We start from the raw sequence: 24325 nt of genomic DNA, 5'->3' as shown, positions 1-24325 counted from the left end.
AGTCATGTTCGAAATAAATTCATCAATCAATCAGTAAGTATATCAAGTAATCTACAGTTAAATGTACTCAAGTAATGAAAGCAAAAGTACAAATAATGTTAATAACAACCAAAGACAGTCAGAATATTGAATATTACGCTGCTGCTCACATCTACAGATCACCCACAGGTTGAGTGTGGACTTTTGTTTGCACTTGTTCATTATGCAATTAGACCCAATGACAAATCAACTTCCTGACTTTGTTGCAGTCATTGGTAATCTCAGTGGTAAAAACACCAAAATGCCCTTAAATTTATTTTTTGTAACAAGTAACAATACTGTGCATTAAAAGTATACCTAAGCAGAAGAATGCAACTGAGTTAGGAAATGTAGTGAAGTAAAAGTGAAAGTAAACAGAATAAAAAATACTCACTAAAGTACAAATTCTCCCAAAACATACTTGAACTAGAAGCACTCGGAGAGCGCAGACCTCCGCCAAGGCTGATCAGTGGCCCCCCCCTGTGGGCCCCCCCACGCCAAGGAGGTTATGTTTTTGCCAGGGTTTGTTTGTTTGTTTGTTTGTCTGTCCGTTAGTGTGCAACATAACTCAAAAAGTTATGGACAGATTTTGATGAAATTTTCAGGGTTTGTTGGAAATGGCCCCCCCCCGTGGGCCCCCCCACCCCCGATCACCACCAAAATTTAATCATTTCTTCCTTATCCCATTTCCAACAAACCCTGAAAATTTCATCCAATCTGTCCATAACTTTTTGAGTTATGTTGCACACTAACGGACAGACAAACAGACAGACAAACAAACAAACAAACAAACAAACAAACCCTGGCAAAAACATAACCTCCTTGGCGGAGGTAATTACTTCGTTACTATACAACACAAGTCGCTTTTCCACTGGACACCTGCGCAAAACTTTACTGATATTTACTAAATGTTGAAAAAACAGAAGTGCGTAATTTAATTTTTTCCATTAAACCACAAATGCGATAATTTGTTTATTTATTATCGCGAGCTGACACGAGAAGTCATTCCATAAACATGGTGATGAACATAAATATCGCATTGATTTACAAATATATTCATTATTATTATATATTACCCATCTATCCCATTCTAAATTCTAAAATGATTCAGTTTCCTGGTGTGTCCACGCCATGTTTCTTTTAAAACCCTTCTTCTTCGCTTATGATAACGTCCGTCAACATCGTTTTTTTTTGTTTTTTTTTTATTCACATGATTGTAGTTGCTGAAAAAGGTCTTTCCATCGCAGTTTTGCATGATATGAAAATTGAGCCATGCCCAAAAAACCACCTCTTGTGCAAAACTTTTAATCAAAAAAGTAGAGTTTTGGTGATAATTGTCATTTTTCCATTAGGTACATTTTGATCTGCAAGTTATAGTCGAGTAATTTGAGGGTAAATGGAAAAGCGACTTGTATCTGATGATTATGATATAATGAGAAAGTGCATTTTATACCAGTTATTTACATGTATGTATTATGTATGTATTGTACAGAAGTTAATACCATTCCACCGTAATATTTTAGATCAGTAGAGGATTTTGGTCACTGGTGGCTGTTTAGGTCTTTAGGGTTTAACAATAAAAAAAAAAAAAAACTAGAAGCACTCGGAGAGCGCAGACCTCCGCCAAGGCTGATCAGTGGCCCCCCCCGTGGGCCCCCCCACCCCCATTCACCACCAAAATTTAATCATTTCTTCCTTATCCCATTTCCAACAAACCCTGAAAATTTCATCCAAATCTGTCCTCAACTTTTTGAGTTATGTTGCACACTAATGGACAGACAAACAAACAAACAGACAGACAGACAAACAAACAAACAAACCCTGGCAAAAACATAACCTCCTTGGCGGAGGTAACAAACAGAATCTGTGTATCATTCATTCATTCGTTTTTCAATCAAAAAACAAAAATCAAAAAACAAAAAAAAACAACTTATTTTTTTGTTTCTCATTTTCAAAACCAGAATGAAAAGCAGATAACAGTTCATTTTTCCATTTCCAGATTTTGTGCTCAAATTAAAAATGGAAAAAACGGATTACAACCATTTCATCCTATTTTGCTATTTTCAATATCGTTAAGTTGTCTGACCCGGAAGTAGTCGTTACTAGGGAAAAAATAACAAACGGAATCATGGCCGGACTGAAGGAATATTTTGCTATAATTAAGCAGCTGTTTGAAGCATATTGCAGCCACACAAAAAAAATTAAATTTGGCTCTGTTTTTCTGAATTAACGAGAAAATTATCTGGTTAATTCAGAAAAACAGAGCCGAATTTAATTTTTTTCAGAAAACAGTATCTCGTTAATTCAGACTCGTTTTTTTTTTCTTTTTTAATTTTTGGTTTTAAATTGAAAAACAGACGAACAAATGATACACGGATTAAACAGTGTCTATTGTTTCTTGTTGCATGTAATTTGACCAGCAGCGATGGAGGAAAGTCTGTGTTCGAGTCTGTTTATGGTGAGAAAGTGTCAAACTCATGCACACACTAATGAGAACAGACGCTAAGTGAGACGGGTGACGCTAAATGAGACGGATGTGTGGTGTTTTGATATGAGATCACTCCTCCAAATCGTCCAGCCGGTCATGGGATGAGGTCACCTCCAAAAACAATTGTCATTTCCTCAACCTGAGTTTGGAAAAAACAGCAGTGAGTCTGTAACAGCAGTGAAACCTCACCTGTTAGCAGTTAGTCATTCCACTGCTTCCACAGAATACCACTTTGCTCCCACTTCTTTTTATTTATTCGCATGTGAGACGAATGACAAATTTGCAGTGGTTCGCTTTGGTAAAATGCTCCTGCACATGATCTCCTTCACACACTAGGATGTTTGGATCTGCTTTCAGTTTTAGCGGAAATTCTGACTGAAATATTTTGTCATGAACTAGTAAAGTCTGTAAGATCACCACGTTCACTTTGCGTACATATAAATAGTTTATTAGTAACAGTAACATGTCAGGAGGATGTTTTACCTCCGTTTTTTTTTTTTTTTTTTTTTTTTGTGGATTACATACCAGAAATAGAAACAGATAGTGATAGAAAATGAGAGGTTATAAAAATAAGAGGATATGCAGTATGTGCATGTGCATGAGTCTTTTGCTGAGGAGAGTAAATCTTGAAATGCAAAAACCTAATCCCAGTCAGAGTTTCTAGAAAGGATTCTACCCAGTTCATAATCCAAGACACTGAGCGGTTTATGTTCCGCAGAAGGAACAAGATCGAGACAATAAGTCCTCTGATGTCCCACAATCCACCACATGTCTGCGTTTTGTCATCCAACTGCCTCTTTTCTCCATCCATGAACTGCGGTGAGGAAACCATCAGAACGCTCGTCGGTCTCAGCGCTTCAGTTTTATTTGTCTTTTTGCAGACGATTCGGAAAATATTTGAGGTCCGTGAGTCAGATGTGCTCCATTAAAACTCCCAAACTTGTCAAAAGATAAGCAGTAACATTCATCACCTCCTCCTTCAGCAGTAATGTGTTGTGTCGGACGCTAAAGGCGCTCGACACTTGTATGACTTCAGACCGTCCTCATCGTTCTCTTCGCCACTCCCCCTTCTGGTCATCACTCTTCACCTGATGCCTGATGGGAAAAAACAGACAAACAATGTTGATTTCTCTGATTAGTTGCTTCATCACACATCTGCAATTGGTCCATTAGTTGTAAATATGTGAGACAGGCCTCTACTCTGACAATGTTGAAGTCCAGGCTGAAAATGGCTCCGTTCAACTGTGCATAGAACAACTGACAGGGTTCTATCTGCACTCTCCTCTTTTACTTTGTTTTAATTGATTATTTTTTATGTTTTATTAATTACACTGGTCAACAGCAAATTTATTGTTTAAGTTTTTTGAGCTGATTTAGGATAATTTTGGTGTGCTGAATCCAAAAATCACATTAATTTTACTCAATCAGGTCAACTTTCTGAACTATGGTACATATTGGCTTTTTAACATTTTTGCTTACATTTATGGGCATTTTCACATCATATGATACAAAATTCTTTCATATTTCTTGCAATAAACGAGTTCTGAAGATTTTACTTTTGCCAATTTATGATTAATGTTTTTTTTAATATTACAGGTGAATGAAATGGCTTCGACTAGAAGATCTTGCAAAAATAAGCCTGACGTATTCTGCTACATCTGCGGTGAATACACCATTGTACCTAACAGGAATCCTGTTAGAAAATGATTTTTTTTTCTCTTAAAACCTACAGTCTACTCTCGTTAAACCGCCCGCTGTTATACCGCCATTTTCGCTCACCGCCGACCAAAACCATTGCACAAAAATCCCCAATGCATTATTCCATTAGCTACCGCCATTTCCGCCTATCGCCATCCGCCAGCCCAGTTCCATGCACAAACAACACTTATACCATTGATTTCCCGACCGTTATACCGCCAGCGTGATTGCCATCGAGTACACATAAATTTTAACAATACACTGAAACAAACGCGCCAGACGCTGATCGCGACAAGCTACGAGTAGGTCTACGGAACGGCCACCGTTCATTTATCGCAGAACACTCAGTAGGTCAGGATGTCGGGAAGAGGACGTGGGATTAAGCCAAAGCCTCAAGATGATGGGGTGTCATTTCCCGACACGGTATAATAATGCTTAAAATGTTTCCCCACTTTAAATGATCCCTTACAACATAACAGAATCAAGGTTTATTTAGAAACGCAATTAGAACGGGTTAACGGAGACAGCATAGACATCATATAGTAAAGACATGCACATTATGGACGCAACCCGTTGTAACGCCATTTTCGCTATACCGCCAATTTGGCCGTGAACGGAAGTTGGCGGTATAACGAGAGTAGACTGTATTTTGGGTGAGAACTATATAAAAAAATCGACTGATAAAGTCACAAAAATGTAATCAATTTTGTGCGAAGATCAAATTTTTCAAAATCAAATTAGCAAAAAAACCTGACCTGAGTGAGAAAAACAGATGTCATTTTTGGATTTAGCGGTGCAAAATGGTCCTAATTCAGTTGAAAAAACCTAGACAACTTGCAAAAAACATTTTTTTGTAACCCAGTATTATTTTTTAATTGTAATTATGTGTTTTTAACCTGTCTCTTTTCCATTTTTGTAAAGCTCTGTGAATTGCCCTGTGTATGAATTGTACTTTTCAAATAAATCTGCCTTGTCTTGCCTCTTACTGGTAGCATGCTAATTAGCATCTTACTACATCTGCATTACTGTATTATTTCACAAAATAGTAGTAAAGCCGCTGCTCACTAAAACTCGTAACACGTATAATTATTGACTAAATGTCTATTTAACATAAAGAGGTCAGTTTGGTGAGTGTCCACTTTACTTTACCTCTGACATTTAGCCTAAATTAGATAATAGAAAAACAAAAATATACACATTTTCAAAGCTGGAACCGTGACTTTTTTGTGTGTCTTTACATGATTTTACCCTCTTAAATTTTTATAAAACATCCTATTATTTACACTTTTATTCCACCATTTCCATTATTATCTGTGTGTGTTGTAGACTGTTGCCCATAAAGTTGGAATAAAATATTTGCATCTCTTCTCATGAAATATTGTGATAGTGTCATTTATTCCTGATAAGTAAAGTGTAACTGGAACTCAGTACGTAATCATTGCTCCTGGTCGAAGGTGATCACTAATGTGTAGAAATAGGAATAAAAAGAGGAAAGTGTCTGAAAACTACATTATTCATTCATATCAATCTTTTGTTTTTTTGTTTTGTCTGTTTGTAAATTTGTTGGTATGAATATATCTGATGTGATACTTCATTTTGTTGTCTTTTGGGTATTTACAGTCTAAGTCTGTATGTTGAATGTCTATGTGTCCAATAAATAATAATAATTTTTAAAAAAGCTAAATTATTCCAACTTTATGGCCAACAGTGTATTTACTTAATTAAAACAAAGTGTCTATTGCCACAGTATAGCGCCCTCGTTCTATCCTGTGTAGACTGGTAACCTGTCCCGCTGCTGACACAGTACTGTTACAATAAGCATTGCACATGCCATGCGCCTATCCAGGCACAGGAAAAGGCTAGGGTACCAGTTATACAACAATACTCTTGGTATTTTTCTTTTGCAGATTCTAAAAGTTTCGTGTCCACACGTGTACCGTTCCAAGGAATATCTACATCCAGGTGGAAACGAGGAGACTGAGTTAAAATGGTGTAAAACATACGACACACCTATATGTGGTGCTGTACACAAACACAGACAAAGCCACAGGACATATTAAAATCACAGAAGAATGCAGTGAGCATGTGCATGAGGTTACATCCGGGGTTGTCTTCTTCTGGTCACATGGTACACTTAAAATCATGATCTGCTGCAAGTAAAACACTATTGAAAGTAATCACTGTATTTTAGTTCAAATAAGTTAGCTTTTTTGACCCAAAGGTGAGTTCTGCAGCTCGGTAATATCAGACTTAACAACCAGAAAGCCTCGCCAGGTTCTGTTAGTGACATAACTCATTTCCTTTGGCCAACAAATACAACCTAGCTCCAACTACGAACACCCTTCAGTATGAAAGAAATCACACTTTTACTTTCTCACCTCTTTCCTAATTCGTACAAAGATTCAGGTACACACAAAAATAGAATTAAATAGACTTTAAAGTGCTATGAAATTCACTGTATTATCTTCCACTGGACGAATTTCAATAAAAACAGTTGCAATAGTAAAATTTCATCGCTACAGATTCTAGTTAAATAGCCACACCAAATGTTAATGTTAACTTGGTAAATGTGGCTACAGATGAGCAAATGACTTACGTTACAAGTTTCTGTGCATCAGAACATCACTAAAACAATTCATACAGTAGTGGAAAAAAGTTTCCAGACACCTTTAAAATTTTACACAATCTCAAATATTATCCTAAAATATTTGTGAAAAAATCTTTTCTGTGTTTCTAAAGGTGTGGCTGCATCAGATAGACACAATCAAATGCAAATGATGGTCTTTTTTGTTTGTTGTTAACAAGAAAGAAATAACTAAACTCACTTCATAACAGTTTCCACATGTCATATCCTGGATGAGTTTCATTATTTTGCTGAAACATCCTGTTTTGACTTTGATGGAACAGAGCATGTGCAGAAGGGAGCATATGGGTTTGGAGAATGGAACAATACTTAGCAGAGTTCAGTGACTTCAGAGTGAGTCTAAATGCAATATATCACAAATGTGTGGGGTGAACAAAAACTTTTTTCCATCTATGTATGATATAAGTACATAAGTCAACAAAATATAGAGTTCAATCCCCAGAGCTACACCAAAGCAGTCCCTCATTAGCAAATCAAAGCTGTAGGGACTTTAAGAAAAGGAGGGTGTGTGTGTTTTGTGTGTGTGCGGATTGCCTCTAGATAGTGGGGTAATTTAAGAGGAAAAACAGTAAATACTTGAGATCTGTTATCAGCTCCTTCTCTGACACATTCAGGCAGGAGGAGCCTTTACATGAGAAATGAGCCAAACACACCCACACACAGCCGGATGCTCACCATTGTCTGTGTCGAAGCTCGGGCTGAGGTGGCGTTTGTTGGTGCACATGCATTCCAGGTGATCCTCCAGCCTCACCTGCACCTCCCTCAGCTTCGGCCGCCGCCTCACGTACTCCACCTTCGCCACCTGGAGAATCACAGAAGGAAAAAGATAAGGATTCGTCTCCACGCAAAGAAGAACGGCTGAGGGAAAGGTTTCATTTTAGTTCAGCAGCCAAGAAAATGCTCTGATTTACAGACATGAAAAGCAGGAAAATGACCAAATACAGTACATTCATCATACTACATGCAACAAGTTTTGATTAAAAATTTTACTTGGAAATTCCACTTGAACCGAACCAACCGATAAAACATATATACAAACAACAAACGTATGTATAAATGTAATTTCTCTTTTTGTTTTTGTTTTTTTTTATGTCATTGTTGTGTTTTTACTTTCTTCAGTACACAGCAAGTAGGTGAGGTGGAGGGTGGATTGACAAACCAAGATCAGACACTGAAGTTTACATCCCTATAGGTAAATTTGGTCATGCAATAAAAGTTTTTAGTTTACAAAAAGGAACAAAAAAAAGTCATATCATTGGAGCTTCCGTATGGTATATTTCCCTAAACATAACAAAGAGCTGTCAGTAGCTAAACCTAACCGGAAAAATGTTAAGTAGACATACATAGAAACACAATAAATACATAAAACTATGTAGACACATGTTATTATCAAACCTATACACTAGCAAAACCCTCTAGCTTTTCAGTTCACAGAACAGGAACATATGGAACTTGCAAAGCTCCCATATGACACTTGGTATTATAGCTTTAGTGACACTCACCCTGTAAAGCCTGAACCATTAAATCATTGACAGAAAATTCCAATTCTTTGAAACTGGAGCCTTTATTGATCCCTCTGAACAATCCAATACTTCTTTTTTTCAAATATCAATTTCCATTTATGAGTTTCAATTTTGTATCATATTTGATACATCGGGTCTCAATGCTCAAATATTATTATTTTTGAACAAACAAAAACATAATATAACACAAACATGTCAAACAAATTAGTAATTCCTTTCCAAAATTGTCAAAGTTCTGCCTCCTTCCTCATTAATAACTAGAAAAGCACTCGGAGAGCACAGATCAGTAGCCCCCCCCCCCTCCGATCACCACCAAAATTTAATAATTTGTTCCTTTTATGAGTCTCAACATTTCCTGCAAATTTAATCAAAATCTGTCAATAACTTTTTGACTTATCTTGCTAACAGACAAATAAACAGACAAACAAACCCAGATGAAAACAAAACCTCTGCCGTTCCTTGGTGGAGGTAAAAAAAAATCTTGTAGTGTCACTGGAAAGGCCTCTGGTGAATGAATTCCTCCCCCCTGGTGAATTATCTGTGTATTGCATGTATCTAATTGTTGACATCAGGTTTTTCAAGAAAAAATATATCACACTGATCATGTAGAGGGCTTCAAAATTCATGTATCAAATATGATACGTTTGGCAATATAGGGTTAAGACACATACACCAGCAGTGACTGAAAGAGGAAAATAACACTTTAGAAAGTAATGAAGAAGTTTTCATCCCCTTTTGTTTGACATTCACTGGGTTTTTAAATGCCAAAACTATACATCTCTGGGGTTTTGCAAAAATGTACAGAAGCAACAACTGTGTTGCATGAGCTGTAGCTGTGTAAACACACAGGTGTGTCTACTCTTGTTTCTTGGATGGATTTAGCTGAAGTTACAGTAAGTGATGCATGTCCTGTTTTAAATAAACTCTCGTTACACTCGCTGATAAAGCTGAAATGTGTGAGCCTGGTTAGAGATCCACCGTCAGATACATCCACATACCAGCATACTGTAAAGAAAAAACTATGATGTGCACAAGTGTACACACAAGCACAAGCGTACACACAGGTACACTACACACTGATGAAACCAAGCCAGAGTGGAGCTCCAGGTTTGATTGCACAAGCGTCTCAGGTTCATGTCTGAACAAACTCAGAGCTGCCGAGCTTAGACTCACAACAACAGCAGCTCAGGAGGTTCAGCTGAGGTGAGTTAGAGCAGCCATCCGGCCACAGCATACCTTTCATCACAGGCTGTGAAAAGTGTGAACTCAAACTCCCACAAAGCATCACTTATAATGTTCTGCTTCATTTACCAAATGTACTTTTGGAGGAGACGTACAGTAAATGGTCCCTAGATAAATTTACCTAGCAAAGATCAGCGAAGGTGGGAATTCTTGGATTGTAGAAGGAACAGAAATGAAGAGATGGATGTACAGTACACAGTCCATGGGGTCAGAAGATGACATGAGCGCTATCATTAAAGACTAACCAACCTGCAGCCTGAAAACCCTTCTGTAGATGACAAATCTGTATCACACCAGGTTTGATGCTGCAGTGGTACCGGAGAAGATGAATGAATGGATCCAGTTTGTAAACGTTAGCTACAATGTGGTTTGATTAACAAGTAGAAAAGTCTAAGCCTGTCAACACCGTTAAAACCAGCATTAAAAGTGTTAAAGACATGACCTGATTTAATTTACAGAAAATAGAATGATATGAAAAACAAACTAAATATAGGCTACATGTATTAAATAGTACACATAGGCTGGATTGCATCACCAAAGCTTATTTAAAATCAGATCAGAGTTTAAGTTTTTAACTATGATTAAAATGAGAAAATAGAAATTTAGAGATTACATTTAAATCTCTTATTTTTGAATTTAAAGATAGCGTTTTTTAAATAGTTTAACTTAATAAAAACACCAACCTCTTTGACAAATATAGACTGTGGTGCTAAAAATACTGAGGTCACATTTTTGGACAATTCAAGTTGAGCATAAACATGTTGAATTTGTTTAACTAAGTCCACCCTTTAAATACTTTTAACATACTTTTTTTTGTGACTTCAATACTTTTAGCACCAGGGTCTTCAAATGTTAAACATCAGTGATCACCACCAAAATGTAATCATCTGTTCCTTGTGCCAGTATCAACATTTCCTGAAAATTTTATCCAAATCCGTCCATAACTTTTTGAGTTATCTTGGTAACAGACAAACAGACAAACAAACAGACAAACCCAGATGTAAACATAACCTCTGCCGTTCCTTGGCGGAGCTAATGAATGCTAACATTAGCTGATATAGATATGTTACACTAACAGGCCAGGTATTATAATAATAATGATAATAATAAACTTTATTTGTATAGCACCTTTCATACAGAAATTGTAGCCCAAAGTGCTTCACATTGATTGAAAAAAAAAAATACAATATTAAAATACATTTAGATTTGATTAGAAATACAATAAAATAAAAATAAATATAAAAACAGCGCACATTAAAATATTTGATTATGCATAGAATTTTTGAAGTGCAAGAAATAAGATGAAATGTGAGAGAAATACAATAAAATAAAAATAAAAGCAGCGCACATTAAAATATTTGATTATACATAGAATTTTTGAAGTGCAAGAAATAAGATGAAATTTGAAATACAGTAAAATAAAAAATAAAAACAGAAATACAATAAAATAAAATAAAAATGAAAAACCGCACATTCCTGGTTCCTGAATTGTGACCCCATTTTTATCTCCTTTCAAAGGCTAATGAGAATAAAAATGTTTTTAATTTGGTTTTAAATATATTGAGTGAACTGGCTTCTCTAATGTCTTTTGGAATTGTATTCCATAACTTTGGTGCATAGTTGGTAAAGGCAAAAAAGTATTATACGTCACTACTAGTAAACTTACAACAGAATCCTTAGAGACCTGTATTATTGTAACTTAATATTTTATTCAATAAACAGAAATCCAACTCAGCAGCAGAGCTAGTTGTCATATATCAGATATATAGGGCAGCTGTATAATGATGAATATGTAATCAGTATCAGTTTTTGTCCTGTCTGGCTTGTCCCACTGTCTTGTCTCGTCCTGTCTCTGTACACTATGGGCTATATGAGCCCTCTAAGTAAGTGTTTTCCAACCTTGGGGTCGGTACCCCACGTGGGGTCGCCTGGAATTCAAATGGGGTCACCTGAAATTTCTAGTAATTGGTAAGAAATAATTTAAAGAAAACTTTGTAAAAAAAAAAATATTGTGTGTTGAGAGAGACAATCCCAATCCATAAAAGACATGACAAACTGTGAAGCTGAAACTGAAGCACTGTGGTACTGTTTATCTGTCAAATGTTCATTGTGGTCAGTTTCAGATGCTGCAGCTCTTTCATAATTCATAGTTTGAGTTCTTGTTTGTTCAGTATTAATTGTCAGCCTTGTAAATCCAAGCTGGACTGACTGTACATATCCTGACCAAGGAAAATCAAATTTTCAATTTGCACAGTAATCTACACCTGGCTTTTCTGCCTCCGTCCATAATAATATACATTATATAGACTAAATGTCATCTAAAATTATCGTTTATTTGCAACATAGTATAGCAAACTATTACATGATCAAAAACAAATTAATTTTAGCAAAAAAAAAAAAAAAACAAGGCTCCGTTTTGAATGTCTGGGGTCGCCAGAAATTTGTGATGTTAAAATGGGGTCATGAGCCAAAAAAGGTTGGGAACCACTGCTCTATGTATTACGTATACAAGCAAGGAATGGATGAACATGTGAATATGAAGCTGGATATTGTTACTTAAACACCAGCTGTAATTAAATACAAAGTTGTCCCCCGAAGAGGGGTGGTGGTAGCGGGTTTAGGAAAAAAAAAAGAAAAGGGGGAAAAAAAAGATATATATGACAGCTGTCACTCATGACGACCTTCCCTTTACTCATGCATAAATTCAAAGCTTAATAGCTTTTAAACTGGTGAGTTATAAAGTTATTAACCCCTCCCACTGTTGTATTTCTTCACTGGATATTGATTTTTGTGGAGACAGCTGCTAAAATCATCAGTTCAATTGAGAAGGTGAGTAGTTGTAACTTAAATCAACCGTTCAACCTTCACCTCATCATGTGCTCGTTACACTGACACGGCACAAACCCGCCCCTCCCTCCTCCTCCACCGTAATCCCAAGTTGATTTTGCAAGAGAACATTAAGATGCTAACGTTATCTTTGTTTGTCCTTTCGTTCCCTGCCTCATATCCTCTGGCTATGTGAGGGTGGGTTTCACTGGTGATCCTTCACCCTCTGAATGCTGGATCTCACCACATATGAGTGACTTTATTTTTGATTTCCTCTGCAGGCAGACCAAGGCCCAAAGCTTTCATCTCACATATCAGGCTAAAGCACAGAGAATCAAACATACCAACATTCTCTTTTCTCATCCGTCATATCCATAGACTGGGTTAAGGTTAGGGTTAGTGAGCAGAGTCACTGTGACGTCACCCAGTAGAGTATGGACACCATTGTCCATATTTGGACATAAGATGGAGAAGTGCTATAACAGGGTTCTGCCATCTATAGAGGGTATGCACATATGTCACTTCCCACCTGGGCCACACCCCTCTAAATCAGATTGAGTGGCAAAAACCAACCTGCTCAACATGACGGAGTATAGCAGTAAACACAGCCAGACCGGAACAATGTAAAATATTAAATTAAATTAAGGACAATTGGACTTGACATGGATCTGTATGAACTACCGAAGAACAAGTGGTCCACGAACATTGACATGTGGACAGAACTGGAGTATCCGGACATCCAGGGTGTAGGGGATCATCGCTATTTTTACCTGAAACAAATATACATGGTTTCATCATTACTGACAACCAGGGTCCAAAACTCGGCAGAAAACCAACTGATCCAAAGTCCATTTACAGTAGACCGTGGACTGACCCCAGTGAATATATGCAGGATATACTGGTACTGAAGAGATTTACTGAGTCTAGTTCAGATCAAGTACTTTATACAACACAGATACTACTGCTGTGGACCAGCAGGGTACGACTTTATTCTTGTAAATTATGAGATTTTTCCCACCTGTTTTTAAATTAGGACATTATTCTTGTAATATTATGGCTTTATGGCCCCCCATAGCCATATTAATTTAAATTGATTCATAGAAACTCAAAACAGATAGTAACTGATACAAATACATTGTTACAAATATTAAATTATTTAACTAGTAGTATTGTGACTGCCTCCGCCGATACCGCTGCCACAATAATTCTAGCAAATTAGGCTACTGGTATTATTAAATATTTTTACAACAATTAGTATTTTCCCCCTCACTCCCCCCTCTCTCTTTCTCACTTTCATTTACACCCCCCTCTTTCCCTTTTCCCTATCACCCCTAACCAAGCTATATGGTTTAGTTGCTATTTACATTTATGATATTTTTCTTTGTAATATGACGTTGTTGTTGTTGTTGTTTGTCAATACTCTGTCATTGTTGTTGTTTTTGGTTTGTTTGTTTATTTGTTTGAGTTTCCCTTTGTTTATGTGTTGTTGTTGTTTTTCTGTCCACATTGTCTTGTTAACTATCACTAATGAAAAAGAAAAAAAAATAAAAAATAAAAAAAAATTAGGCTTTATTGTCAGAATATGATGACTTTAATCTCATAAATGAATGGCATTTTTGTTAAATTATGATTTTTTTTTAATAACTACGACTTTATTCTCATAACATTGTGATTCTTTTTGTATTCGACTTTATTATCATAAAATTATGGGTTTTATACTGATATTTTGACTTTATACCCATAGTGACAAGCGGTTTTATTACCTCCGCCAAGGAGGTTATGTTTTTGCCAGGGTTTGTTTGTTTGTTTGTCTGTCTGTTTGTTTGTTTGTCTGTCCGTTAGTGTGCAACATAACTCAAAAAGTTATGGACAGATTTGGATGAAATTTTCAGGGTTTGTTGGAAATGGGATAAGGAAGAAATGATTACATTTTGGTGGTGATCGGGGGTGGGGGGGCCCACTGGGGGGGGGGCACTGATCAGCCTTGGCGGAGGTCTGCGCTCTCCGAGTGCTTCTAGTTTTCTCATGTGGCCCTAATACTGCGTCGTAGCTTTATTCTCCAGTATCTCCGTATTTGAAAAACTAGGTTAGCCTTGATTTAAGTTAGTTTATAAATCATGTAGGAGCACAAGGTTCAGAATCACAAAATGAAGACAGAAACCATGAAAGATCTGATCATGAAACCAAGAGCTTTACTACGAAGTAACGTTAGCCAAAACAATACGTAGTTTAAGGTATGATTTTACCCAAAAATACAGCATAAATTAATACTACCTGACACCAAACAGGATCCACAGATCTAGGTTTGGTTTCCTGGGTTTGTGGATCTATCTACTTCTCATTTCTTTGTCTTTCGGTGTCTGTAAAACGATAGCTCCGACTGCTTTTCAAACCTGTTCATACAATCAATCGCACAACAGCTCTTCCCCATTTTTTATTGAATATTGTTCTTAAGTTTAGACAGTATTGAAGCCAACGCTACCCCTCATCTCCCTCTTTCTGCCACTCAGTGGGTGGAACCACGGCGACTTCCTCTAGCGATGACGTCCCGTACATACCCTCTATTGCTCCTGGGCCAAATGTGGCTCTTAAGCCTCTGTCTATGGCTCCCTGTGGCTTTGTCAAAAAACATAAGGAACATTTTGAAATTAACTGAAGGAATCCATATTTTTTTTAACACTGCTGTAGGCCTAAATCTATTCTTACATTGTCCATCTACAAAAATGTGCAAACACTTTGGTTGAGATAATGACAAAATCTTTTTTTTAATCATATCAACTAAGGTGTATATCAATGCTGTATTTCTTTTTTTTGTGCCAAATTCAATAAGATATATTTCTTTTTCATTTGTTCATAGTTTGTCTGTTTCAAAGTAAGCCTATTAACATGAAAGTGGAGGTTTTTTTTCTCCATTTAAAGAATGTTAGATTAAAAACAATAAAAGTCTTGAACGTTTTCTATATTATAGTCATATCATCTCATAAATGCACTAAACTTTCCATTATTTTAATGGAAAAGCAAAGTTAAATAACAAACTAATCATAAATGGGCTACTCCAGAACAGCCTCCTCACGGTAAGACATAGATGAGTTTAGATTTTTTTTTTCATGGCTCCGGACAGATTCTTTCTTCTTTTTCACGTCCAAAATGGCAGCATCGGATTCAGAAATAGTATTTGCCTAAGTTGCCTATATGCTTTTATATTCCATTGGTTTGTAGACTTGCAAAATAAACGCAAAATAAAGTAGTCTATCATTTTGCTTTTTTATTCTTCTGTACTACACTGTTTTCAATTACACAGCTGTTTTATGTCTTTAATCTATTCTTATATTTTATTGTTTTATTTTCGTTTTTCCCCTGTAAGTCGCTTTGGAAAAAAAGCATCTACCAAATACATAAATGTAAACGTAATGTACAAATGTCTATATCTGGACCTGATGCTCCACTTGTGAAATGCATGAACCTGCACAGTGGGTGGAACGAACCCGACACCCGTGGAATCCAGGTGGTTTTACTTTATGATACTTCCACATTGGCTTTGGTTTCAAGCTGCAGTCGTTGCCCCACATCCTACTTTTTTTGTTTTTCACAGCAGTGTTGACGCTATTAAATACTGAGCATCGATTTCACAGGAAATGCACGAGTCTTTGATGGATGGATTATTAATTCCCACATCATCCGTAGATTTAGCGTGAAACAAACCACAGGTGCCGACATCTGCATCATTTGTATTTACACCTTGCTGTTACTAGGATTCAACTGTTTTTCACATCCTTTTTCTTGAGTCTAAACACACACAGACAGACACACCGAGGTCCTGAGCTGGTGCCCAGTTGGCTCAGTGTGACTGTGAACCACTTGCGTTTTACTGAGTCTTATTTCCAGCTCTGGCAGAGATCAAAAGGAAGCTATTATGTTCTTGAACAAACTCACTGCCAGACTCTTAATCACCACACACACACAAACAATTGGTGAGCCAGCGAGAGTAATTGTTTTTGGCAGGTGTACAGCATATACCTCCAGTGTGTCCTGGACTTATGCCACTAAAAGACAAACAACAAGAAACTTTCACTAAGCTGTGAGAGTGCAAGCCAAGGAAACAACTTAAATATTGCTTTTTGGGGGCAGTTCTGCTTGTTGTCTAATACGTTAAAGAGGTTATATGAAGAACTTATATTCCAAACTATCCACAGTAAACCAGAATGCACCTACAAATTACCAACATTACAAACAAATCAAAACTATATATCCACAGAATGTATCGCTCACTGTATAAAGAACAAAAAACTCACAGACGCTAATCTTCACGTGCTGCATCAGCTGATAGTTTACATTATAGCTCTGTTAGCTTAGCTCTGTTTTTAGCCATAGTAAAACCACTAATCACCTCTGTTTTCTGTCCGCTTTGTGTTGTCAGTAGCTGAACTAATGATCGGTTTGGAATCGAACAAACAAGCTCAGAACCGTCACAGTTTAGTCTGAACCGTGGATCAACAAACGGCAATTTAGCAAAGATGATAACATCCCATAATAACTTTATACCTTCGTAAGCTTCAGAATCAAACACACACATGTCGAAGAAATGCTGCCATTTCAGCATCAAACTTCAATCAGTGACTTCTATTTTTATCACTTCTTTTCTTAGAAGTTGTTTCGTAATGGTTCTCATCTCATCTGGTCACTTTCTGATGCCTTGGTCAAAGCCCTCATGGGGTTAGTTTTCCTCACCATGGGAGACTGGCAGAGTGGCTCACTACTCCCTCTAGTGGTTATATAAATTCAACAGTCCATCAGAGTAAATATATGTTCAGTTCATGTCTCTATAATCCAATACCTGTGCACCTTTAAGATGGATTTATGGTCGCACATAACTCTGTGTCACATAGGTACATGTTATCTGACGATACCGTTATGTGCTCTTTTTGAAAAACTATTGTAGTTTCCCCTCCAAATCAGAAAGTGGCAGTAGCGCTGGTATTGGCTGGTTATAAAGATGAAACTTCACTGGACGGAGTTGTTTCCATGGCTTCGATATCTTCCGGCAGGCATTTCCTGTTTTAGAACAAAAATAGCGGCCGACGTGGAGCAGTGTCTTTGCGAGCTCGTAGAATGAAGATATCGTTGTTCTTTTAAAAGTATTACAGCGTAAGCGACAGAGAAGGAGGCAACGTAGGAGATGGGCCGTGCAACCGCTGAAAAAAAATAGGTTAACCGACGGGGAATACTGAAATCTAATAATTATTGATTATTCTAATCAAATAAAGGCACAATTTTGTTAAATTATGTGGGTTTATTAAAGGTGGGGTATGAGATCTTAGAAAAACGGTTTGAGCAAGCTACATTTTGAAAACACTCAATTGAAAAGTCCAAACCCCTTTCTTCAGACGTCCCTCCGAAGCCATGCCTGCAGAGTACTGGCACGCGCAATGCTTGTTCCCGAGGGTTCACGAGCGCTGCACAGCAACAATTCGCCTGCTGAGGCTCTGCTCCGTCCCCGGCTCCGGCCCTGGCTTGGGCTCTGACGCCGTCTACAGTCTGGCCCGGCCCCGGCCCCGGCCCCGGCCCCGGCCCCGGCCCCGGCCCCGGCCCCGGCCCCGGCCCCGGCCCCGGCCCCGGCCCCAACTCCATCTCCAACACCGGCTGAGGCTCCGTCCCCTGCTCCAGTCCCGTACGGTCCCGCTTCGGGCTCTAACACCGACTATGGCCCCGGCTGAGGCTCCGTCTCGCATATCCATCCATACCTCATTCAGTCTCCTCCAACACCCCCGCTCTTCCAGAACAGCCCCAGTTCAGACCTACCTGACTAACATTACATTTCCTAGTGGTTTATGTTAGTGACAAAACACTTTGCTGGTGAACTTTCCATCCAAATATAACTAATATAGCCAGGTTCTGGCTTCGTTTCCTGTACAAGCGCTTCCAGCCTCTGGGAATGCGCGATTCATGCTCAAAGAGGGGTACGCGCAGAGGGGGGAAGGTGGGAGGGGCAAATGGCAGTTGAGTTTGATAGACATATCACCGTTCAATCATTTTGAGTGGGCGCTCAAAATGGTGATGGTGTTTTTTCAGTCCTGTCCGTTCCACAGGTGACTAATTTTTTTTTTTATTTTTGTGTTAGAGCATTTAATTAATTAGTTGTAATCAAGGTGTGAAGGGGATTTTAAGGAATATAGTAAAAAATGCTCCAGGAAAACATCTCAGACCCCACCTTTAATGTGAATAACCACAGGTTTTTCAGGAGCAAAAAGTAACAGAAAAAAAACAAAAGTGAAATACGTCTTATCATCACACATCCATCATCAAATCTTAAACAGTAAATGTCTATGAAGGTTTTTCAAGACTCCAAACACCAACACTAAAGAAACATTTCCAGGTGGTTTTAACGGCTTTACCTTGACTGTGCGGTGGTGCTTTCTGGCCGCCTGACACCTCATATTGCTGGTGTTGCAGCAGCCGGTGCATCGTTTCACTTCGACGCATGGCGGCCAAATGATGAAGTTGGCTGAGGTGGGATCTACCTGACTCCTGGGGATCTCATAGATGGTTGTCCGCACCTTACACACTGCCGGTAAGGCCTCCTCAACCACTGGAGGAGAACAATGCATTCAGAGGTTACAGGTTAATGTTTTACTACATGGTTTCTCACGTAAACTCTGCTGCATCTGAAGGACTCACCAGTGCTTCTTCTGTATCTGCTGTGTGCGTGTGTTCTCTTCAGATCAGGAAAACTATGAGAGAAGTCCTTGTGGTATCGATGTTTGGCCTCCTCGATCACCTCATTCTCTGCACAAAGACACAACTATACACATTTAGACATCACATGCATGTGCGTGCACTTCATAAATACTCCAAGATCCTACTTTTGAAGCGTTGGCTTTTTGGTATCTTTAATGTAGCTCTTGATTAGACTGGAAATTTGAATCATCCTGTTCCATGCATCGGTGCATAAATTTCAGGGCAAGGGAGAAATTCATCTACAGACTACAAATGAGTGATAATATAACACACTTTCCCACCAGGTCATGCCTTCTCAGCCACAGTAAGTGGTAAAAAAAAAAAAAAAAAAAAAAAAAAACCTTGCATGATACTGGGTCAAAACACTGTAATGTCCTGTCAGAGAGCAAACTTTAATTGACTGCCATTCCAACATTTAAAAAGGCAATGTTTATGCCTATCTAAAAAAAAAATAAAATATATACATATATATATATAATATATATATTAATGCCTTACATTTTTGATACTTACAAGAAATACTAAGTTGAAAGTAATTAAATTTTATTTATTTTATTTGTGTTGTATTGGTGTTTGCAATGGGCTCTCTGGAAATGTTTCTAGTTAAGAAAATACATTTTGTTGTACATGCACCATATGAATGTAAGAAGTAAAACTGTTAATTATCAAAAAAAAAAAAAAAAAGGAAACCAATTGGTCCTTCATTATTAAGTGAAATACCTTATTTCCTCTTGTGTATTTATAATTGTTCTTTAACCAAGCAAAAATAAGTTTTATCTGATTACTTGATTAATCAAAGGAATTTTCAGTAGAATACTTGAATACTAAAATATTCGATAGCTACAGCCCTAATTCATGACAATATAAAGTAGCTTGTTGTTTTGGATAATCCTTTATGGTCCAACTGAAGCAAAAATGAATTTAAAAGTAAAAATGTGGGTCATTCAGCAACACTAATCTGTCAAATTGTGTCTAAAATGTCCCGTCAGAGGTCTATCTATCTATCTATAGTAGAGCAAAAAGTTTCAGTAAAGAACATGCGGAACTCATAACATGTTATGTTATGTTACAGTTCAGTCCCAATCAACAGTAAATTAACAATTAAATTAAAGGGAGCTGCTGATTACACAGATAAAATATCAATGTTACAATGATCATTTAGAACAACTGTGGTTGATTATCTGTGAGTCTTTAAACTGGAAACAAATGGACCCAAACAAAGCAGAACAGAACCAACGAACTGGATAAATATACAAAAATATAAGACTATCCAACAGGGTAATAACTCATTATGTGTCATCAAATATTAGGACATTATTCAGAAGATTAAAAAACAGATTGTAAATAGACTAAAAAAAAGTAAAGCTTTGTGTTATTTATTAAAAACCTGATTTATATCTTTATTCTTGCTCCATATAGATGAGAATCCTCAATTTGTGACATATCTCTTGCCTTGTCGCGACCAAATCTCCAGCATTTATTCATGTCACAGTCTGTTTTAATATGCATGGTGTAAGATTCTGGTTTCTAAACTACACTACAAACAAAAAGTTAAGGATATTTTTAATTTTTGGGCTATTGTTTTAGTTGGGATTCTTGCACTGTGTTTTTTACTTTTTTGTGAATTGAATTAAAACATATTTTTTTAATGACCAGACATAGTTTTATTTGTAAATGGCAAAAATGACCAAAAAAAAAAGACAAAAAAAAAAAAAAAAAAAAAGAAATATCCTTAATTTTTTGTTTGTAGTGTATTTTCTATACCACAATGATACAACCACAACTGTGGCCAATCAGGTTTAAAAATTAAAACGAACTAAACAGCAAATAATACAAACTAAATTAACAGTCAAGCAACTCATTTTAATTTGTCAACAGTCTGTAGTTCTTTGGAGAACATCTAGAATTGAGCCATAGCTTGAAAAACTGTTGTTTACATGCAGCATTAGGCTGTTTATTGCATGATCTTAACCAGGTTATTCTAAGTAATGGTTTTATATGTGTCAACAGGTTACTGAGTTGTGTGCATGTTAAAGTGTCCTGGGAGAAAGACAGCGTGTAACCGAGTTCAGATACATCAGACCAGAGCAGGAGTTCATTCTGAGGTCATTCATGCATCGTCAGGACTGTGGAACTGAGAAAATGGAAAAGGCAAAGACACCGATTTAAGAGTAAGATAAGACCGCAAGCCAGACCGGAGTTCTGCCCAGGCACACATAGATGTTTTGTGTAAATTTGATGTGTTTTTGCTTCGTCCATACTCACACGACTGGAGTTACATCCACTCACTATATTCCTCTACTGCACGGAATGCACGGCACACTTAATCCGATTTTATCCACATGAGTATTTTTCATACTTTGTAGACGTCGTGCCATCACCAAAACAGAGATGGGATGTTAACCCCACAAATGTAATAACTCTTAGAAATATAATAAACTGCAAACATAATAAAAATTTGCATCTTTTAACATAATAATCCCACAAATGTAATAACTTTCCCACAAATGTAATACCTTATTTTCCCACAGTGCACTCCTTTCCTCTCTATTGTTATCATAATCATATCCAGACATTTTATTTACATGGTTCAAACACAGGTTTCTCTTGTACTTAATGAAAAGAAATAATATACAATTCATACTGAAGGTTTTATAATAAAACCTTTACAATATTTTTGCCTATTCGGTTTTGTTCCTCCACTTGTATTTGTAATTAAACACCTATTAATCTGGAATTAGTACCATGTGGTGTAACTGCAATATCTGATCATTCTAAAAAGGCAAGTATCCGAAGGACAAGAATAAATGGTAAGAAAAAGAAAGATGAATGACTATTCATGCATGCATTACTTCAATATATATGAGATGTGCAGTGGTGTGCAAAAATATTAGACCACTTGTCAAATCTTAAGAAACACAGCAGCGCATCTTTCTGGTATTGTGTCGATGTATTTTCTGAGAGTTTCAACCCCAATGTCATTCCACGCTCTCAGAAGCTCATTCCAGAGAGTTTCCTTAGATTGTTACCAAGGGGGGCCACACTAAATATTAGAGTAAAATGTAAAAAAAAGGACTGGACTGATAAATTTGTAGGTGAAATATTCTCAGTACCTTTGCCTTTACCTTTTGCAATGGCAAAAAAGTGAAATTCAGGCTCTGGGAACAAATAAACCACCAGTTTCTTAAGATTTGACAAGTGTTCTAATATTTTTACACACCACCGTACTAATTTATTATATTTGTGGGAAGTTATTACAATTTTGGAAACTGAAGATTTTCCCACAAACATAATAAATCCCCACAAAAGTAATTATTCTTATGTTGGTGGTGGACAACTGTTATTACATTTGTGGGAAAGTTATTACATTTGTGGGATTATTACATTAAAAGCTGCAAATTTTTATTACATCTGTGGTTTATTACGTTTGTGGGGTTAACAGAGGACATTCGGAGCTTTATCAGAACCAAGAAAGTACGTAATAGCTAATACACTGACTAACTAGTGGCCACGTCAGTGAATATAAACACCAACCTTTCCACTGTGGAAAATAAGGTTGTGGGGTTTGTTTTATCCCTACTACATTTAAGGCCAGACCTACACTCTTAGAAGAAATATTCAGTCTTTTTTTTTTTTTTTTTTTTTTTTCATCAAACTAAAAAAAGAGGGTTGAATATTCAGAGATATTCCATTTTTTTTCCCTGTAAGCCATACTTATTATCCTAGGATGGTAAAGTAACTGCATAGCATGTGTAACACCCCATTCTAATGCAACGCAGAAGCTGCTTTGCATTATCCTGGAAAGACGCAGCTAGGATCTTATTTAAGGATATCTACTGGCAGGAAAACATGCCCATGGGCGCTGCATAAAATAATGGATATAACTCATGAACAGAAGAAGCTGAGCTATAAATCATTTCCAAGATGATCCAAATAAAAGCATGCTGCCTTTTTTCTCTACAGTTTTTTCATTACTATGGCTTGTCGTGGTATTTTAGGTGAAATAAGTAAAAATCTAATTTCCTGTTTTTTTTTTAGTTTTTTTTTTAGCATATATCTCTTTATTATAGTGTTTAAAGCATTTTTTGAGTGTTGTAAAGAATTAGCTGAGTCTTGAGTGTACTGTACTGTACAAAAACACAGTTATCTCAGTGCAGGTTCAGATAGGTTTATAGACTAGATTTAAAGGTGACAGTCCCAAAAAGTCTAAAATAGTGAAAAAATGACAGAGTTGATGTGAGCACTTGCAGGATACAGATATTTATCTCACCATCAGTAGACTGACAAGGAATCTATATGATCAGTGAATTATTGTGTAACATTAATGTACATCTACATGTACTGAACTGTGTCTCACACTTACTTAATGAGTATGTTTGTTCCATCAGCCGCTATAAAAGTCAATTAAGCCTTCAAAGATTCATCAAACATTTTTACACAGAGCGCAGCCAAACCACAGGATATCCACACACAAGCTCGCGGCGATAAACTCTGAGTACAAAATGCGTGTGTGTGTGTGGTTGTGTTTTTCCTTCACAAACCTGAGTACAGACACAAATCATGGAGACAAAAAGCTGGCCGCCAAACTGTAAACCATTCGATTTTAGGGTTCGGACTTGTTTCAAGGGTTAGGTTTAGGCATGTTGTGGTTATGGTTAATGTTTGAGTAAGTGTCTACAAAATGAATGGAAGTCCCTTAAAATGCACAACAGCTGAATATGTGTCGTCGTGTGTTAGTGTAGGCATGTTTTTAGTCGCGTCCACATATCTTTAAGAAGGTTTACCCATCTATTTGTATGTTTAATATCAGTTTCCTCAACTAGCACGTTAGCACAACTGAGATGCTGCTTACATGACGTTGCTATACATGTACAATCATATAACGGCCTACAAACTGGCATAGGAAGAGTCAGCGTCAGCGATTTCAAGCTAGATTGGTTGGATATTTTGTTGTATATATTTGTCATCTGTAGTATAGAGTTAGCTTTTGTATATTCTTTCTGTATGTTTTGTTCATTTCAGGAGTTCTAGCATTACTTTAGTAGCACATGTGTGTTAATATTTTATTCTGAAGCCCTTACACCGTTCACTTTTCTTAACAATGTGATATTTGTATTTTATTTTATTTTATTTTATTATTCAGTCCCTTTT

At 37.0% G+C, this 24325-nt stretch overlaps 1 protein-coding gene across 1 annotated transcript in view; it reads right to left on the bottom strand.

Annotated features, from left to right (window-relative positions):
* Nucleotides 1-2938: 2938 nt before the first annotated feature.
* The window catches only part of pdgfaa (platelet-derived growth factor alpha polypeptide a), a 35834-nt gene continuing 14447 nt past the window's right edge, over nt 2939-24325 (bottom strand). The window contains exons 3-6 of the mRNA XM_030122500.1: nt 19115-19222; nt 18832-19025; nt 7524-7650; nt 2939-3601 (exon numbers count right to left, since the gene is read on the bottom strand). Coding sequence (XP_029978360.1) covers nt 3591-3601; nt 7524-7650; nt 18832-19025; nt 19115-19222 — 440 coding nt within the window. The 3' untranslated portion in view covers nt 2939-3590. The remainder of the gene's footprint in view (nt 3602-7523; nt 7651-18831; nt 19026-19114; nt 19223-24325) is intronic.

The sequence above is a fragment of the Sphaeramia orbicularis genome, chromosome 1 (genome assembly GCF_902148855.1).
Source record: "Sphaeramia orbicularis chromosome 1, fSphaOr1.1, whole genome shotgun sequence".
NCBI classification, from domain to species: Eukaryota; Metazoa; Chordata; class Actinopteri; order Kurtiformes; family Apogonidae; genus Sphaeramia; species Sphaeramia orbicularis.
Note: the sequence above shows the minus strand (reverse complement) of the source record. Positions and strands in the feature narration are given on the sequence as shown.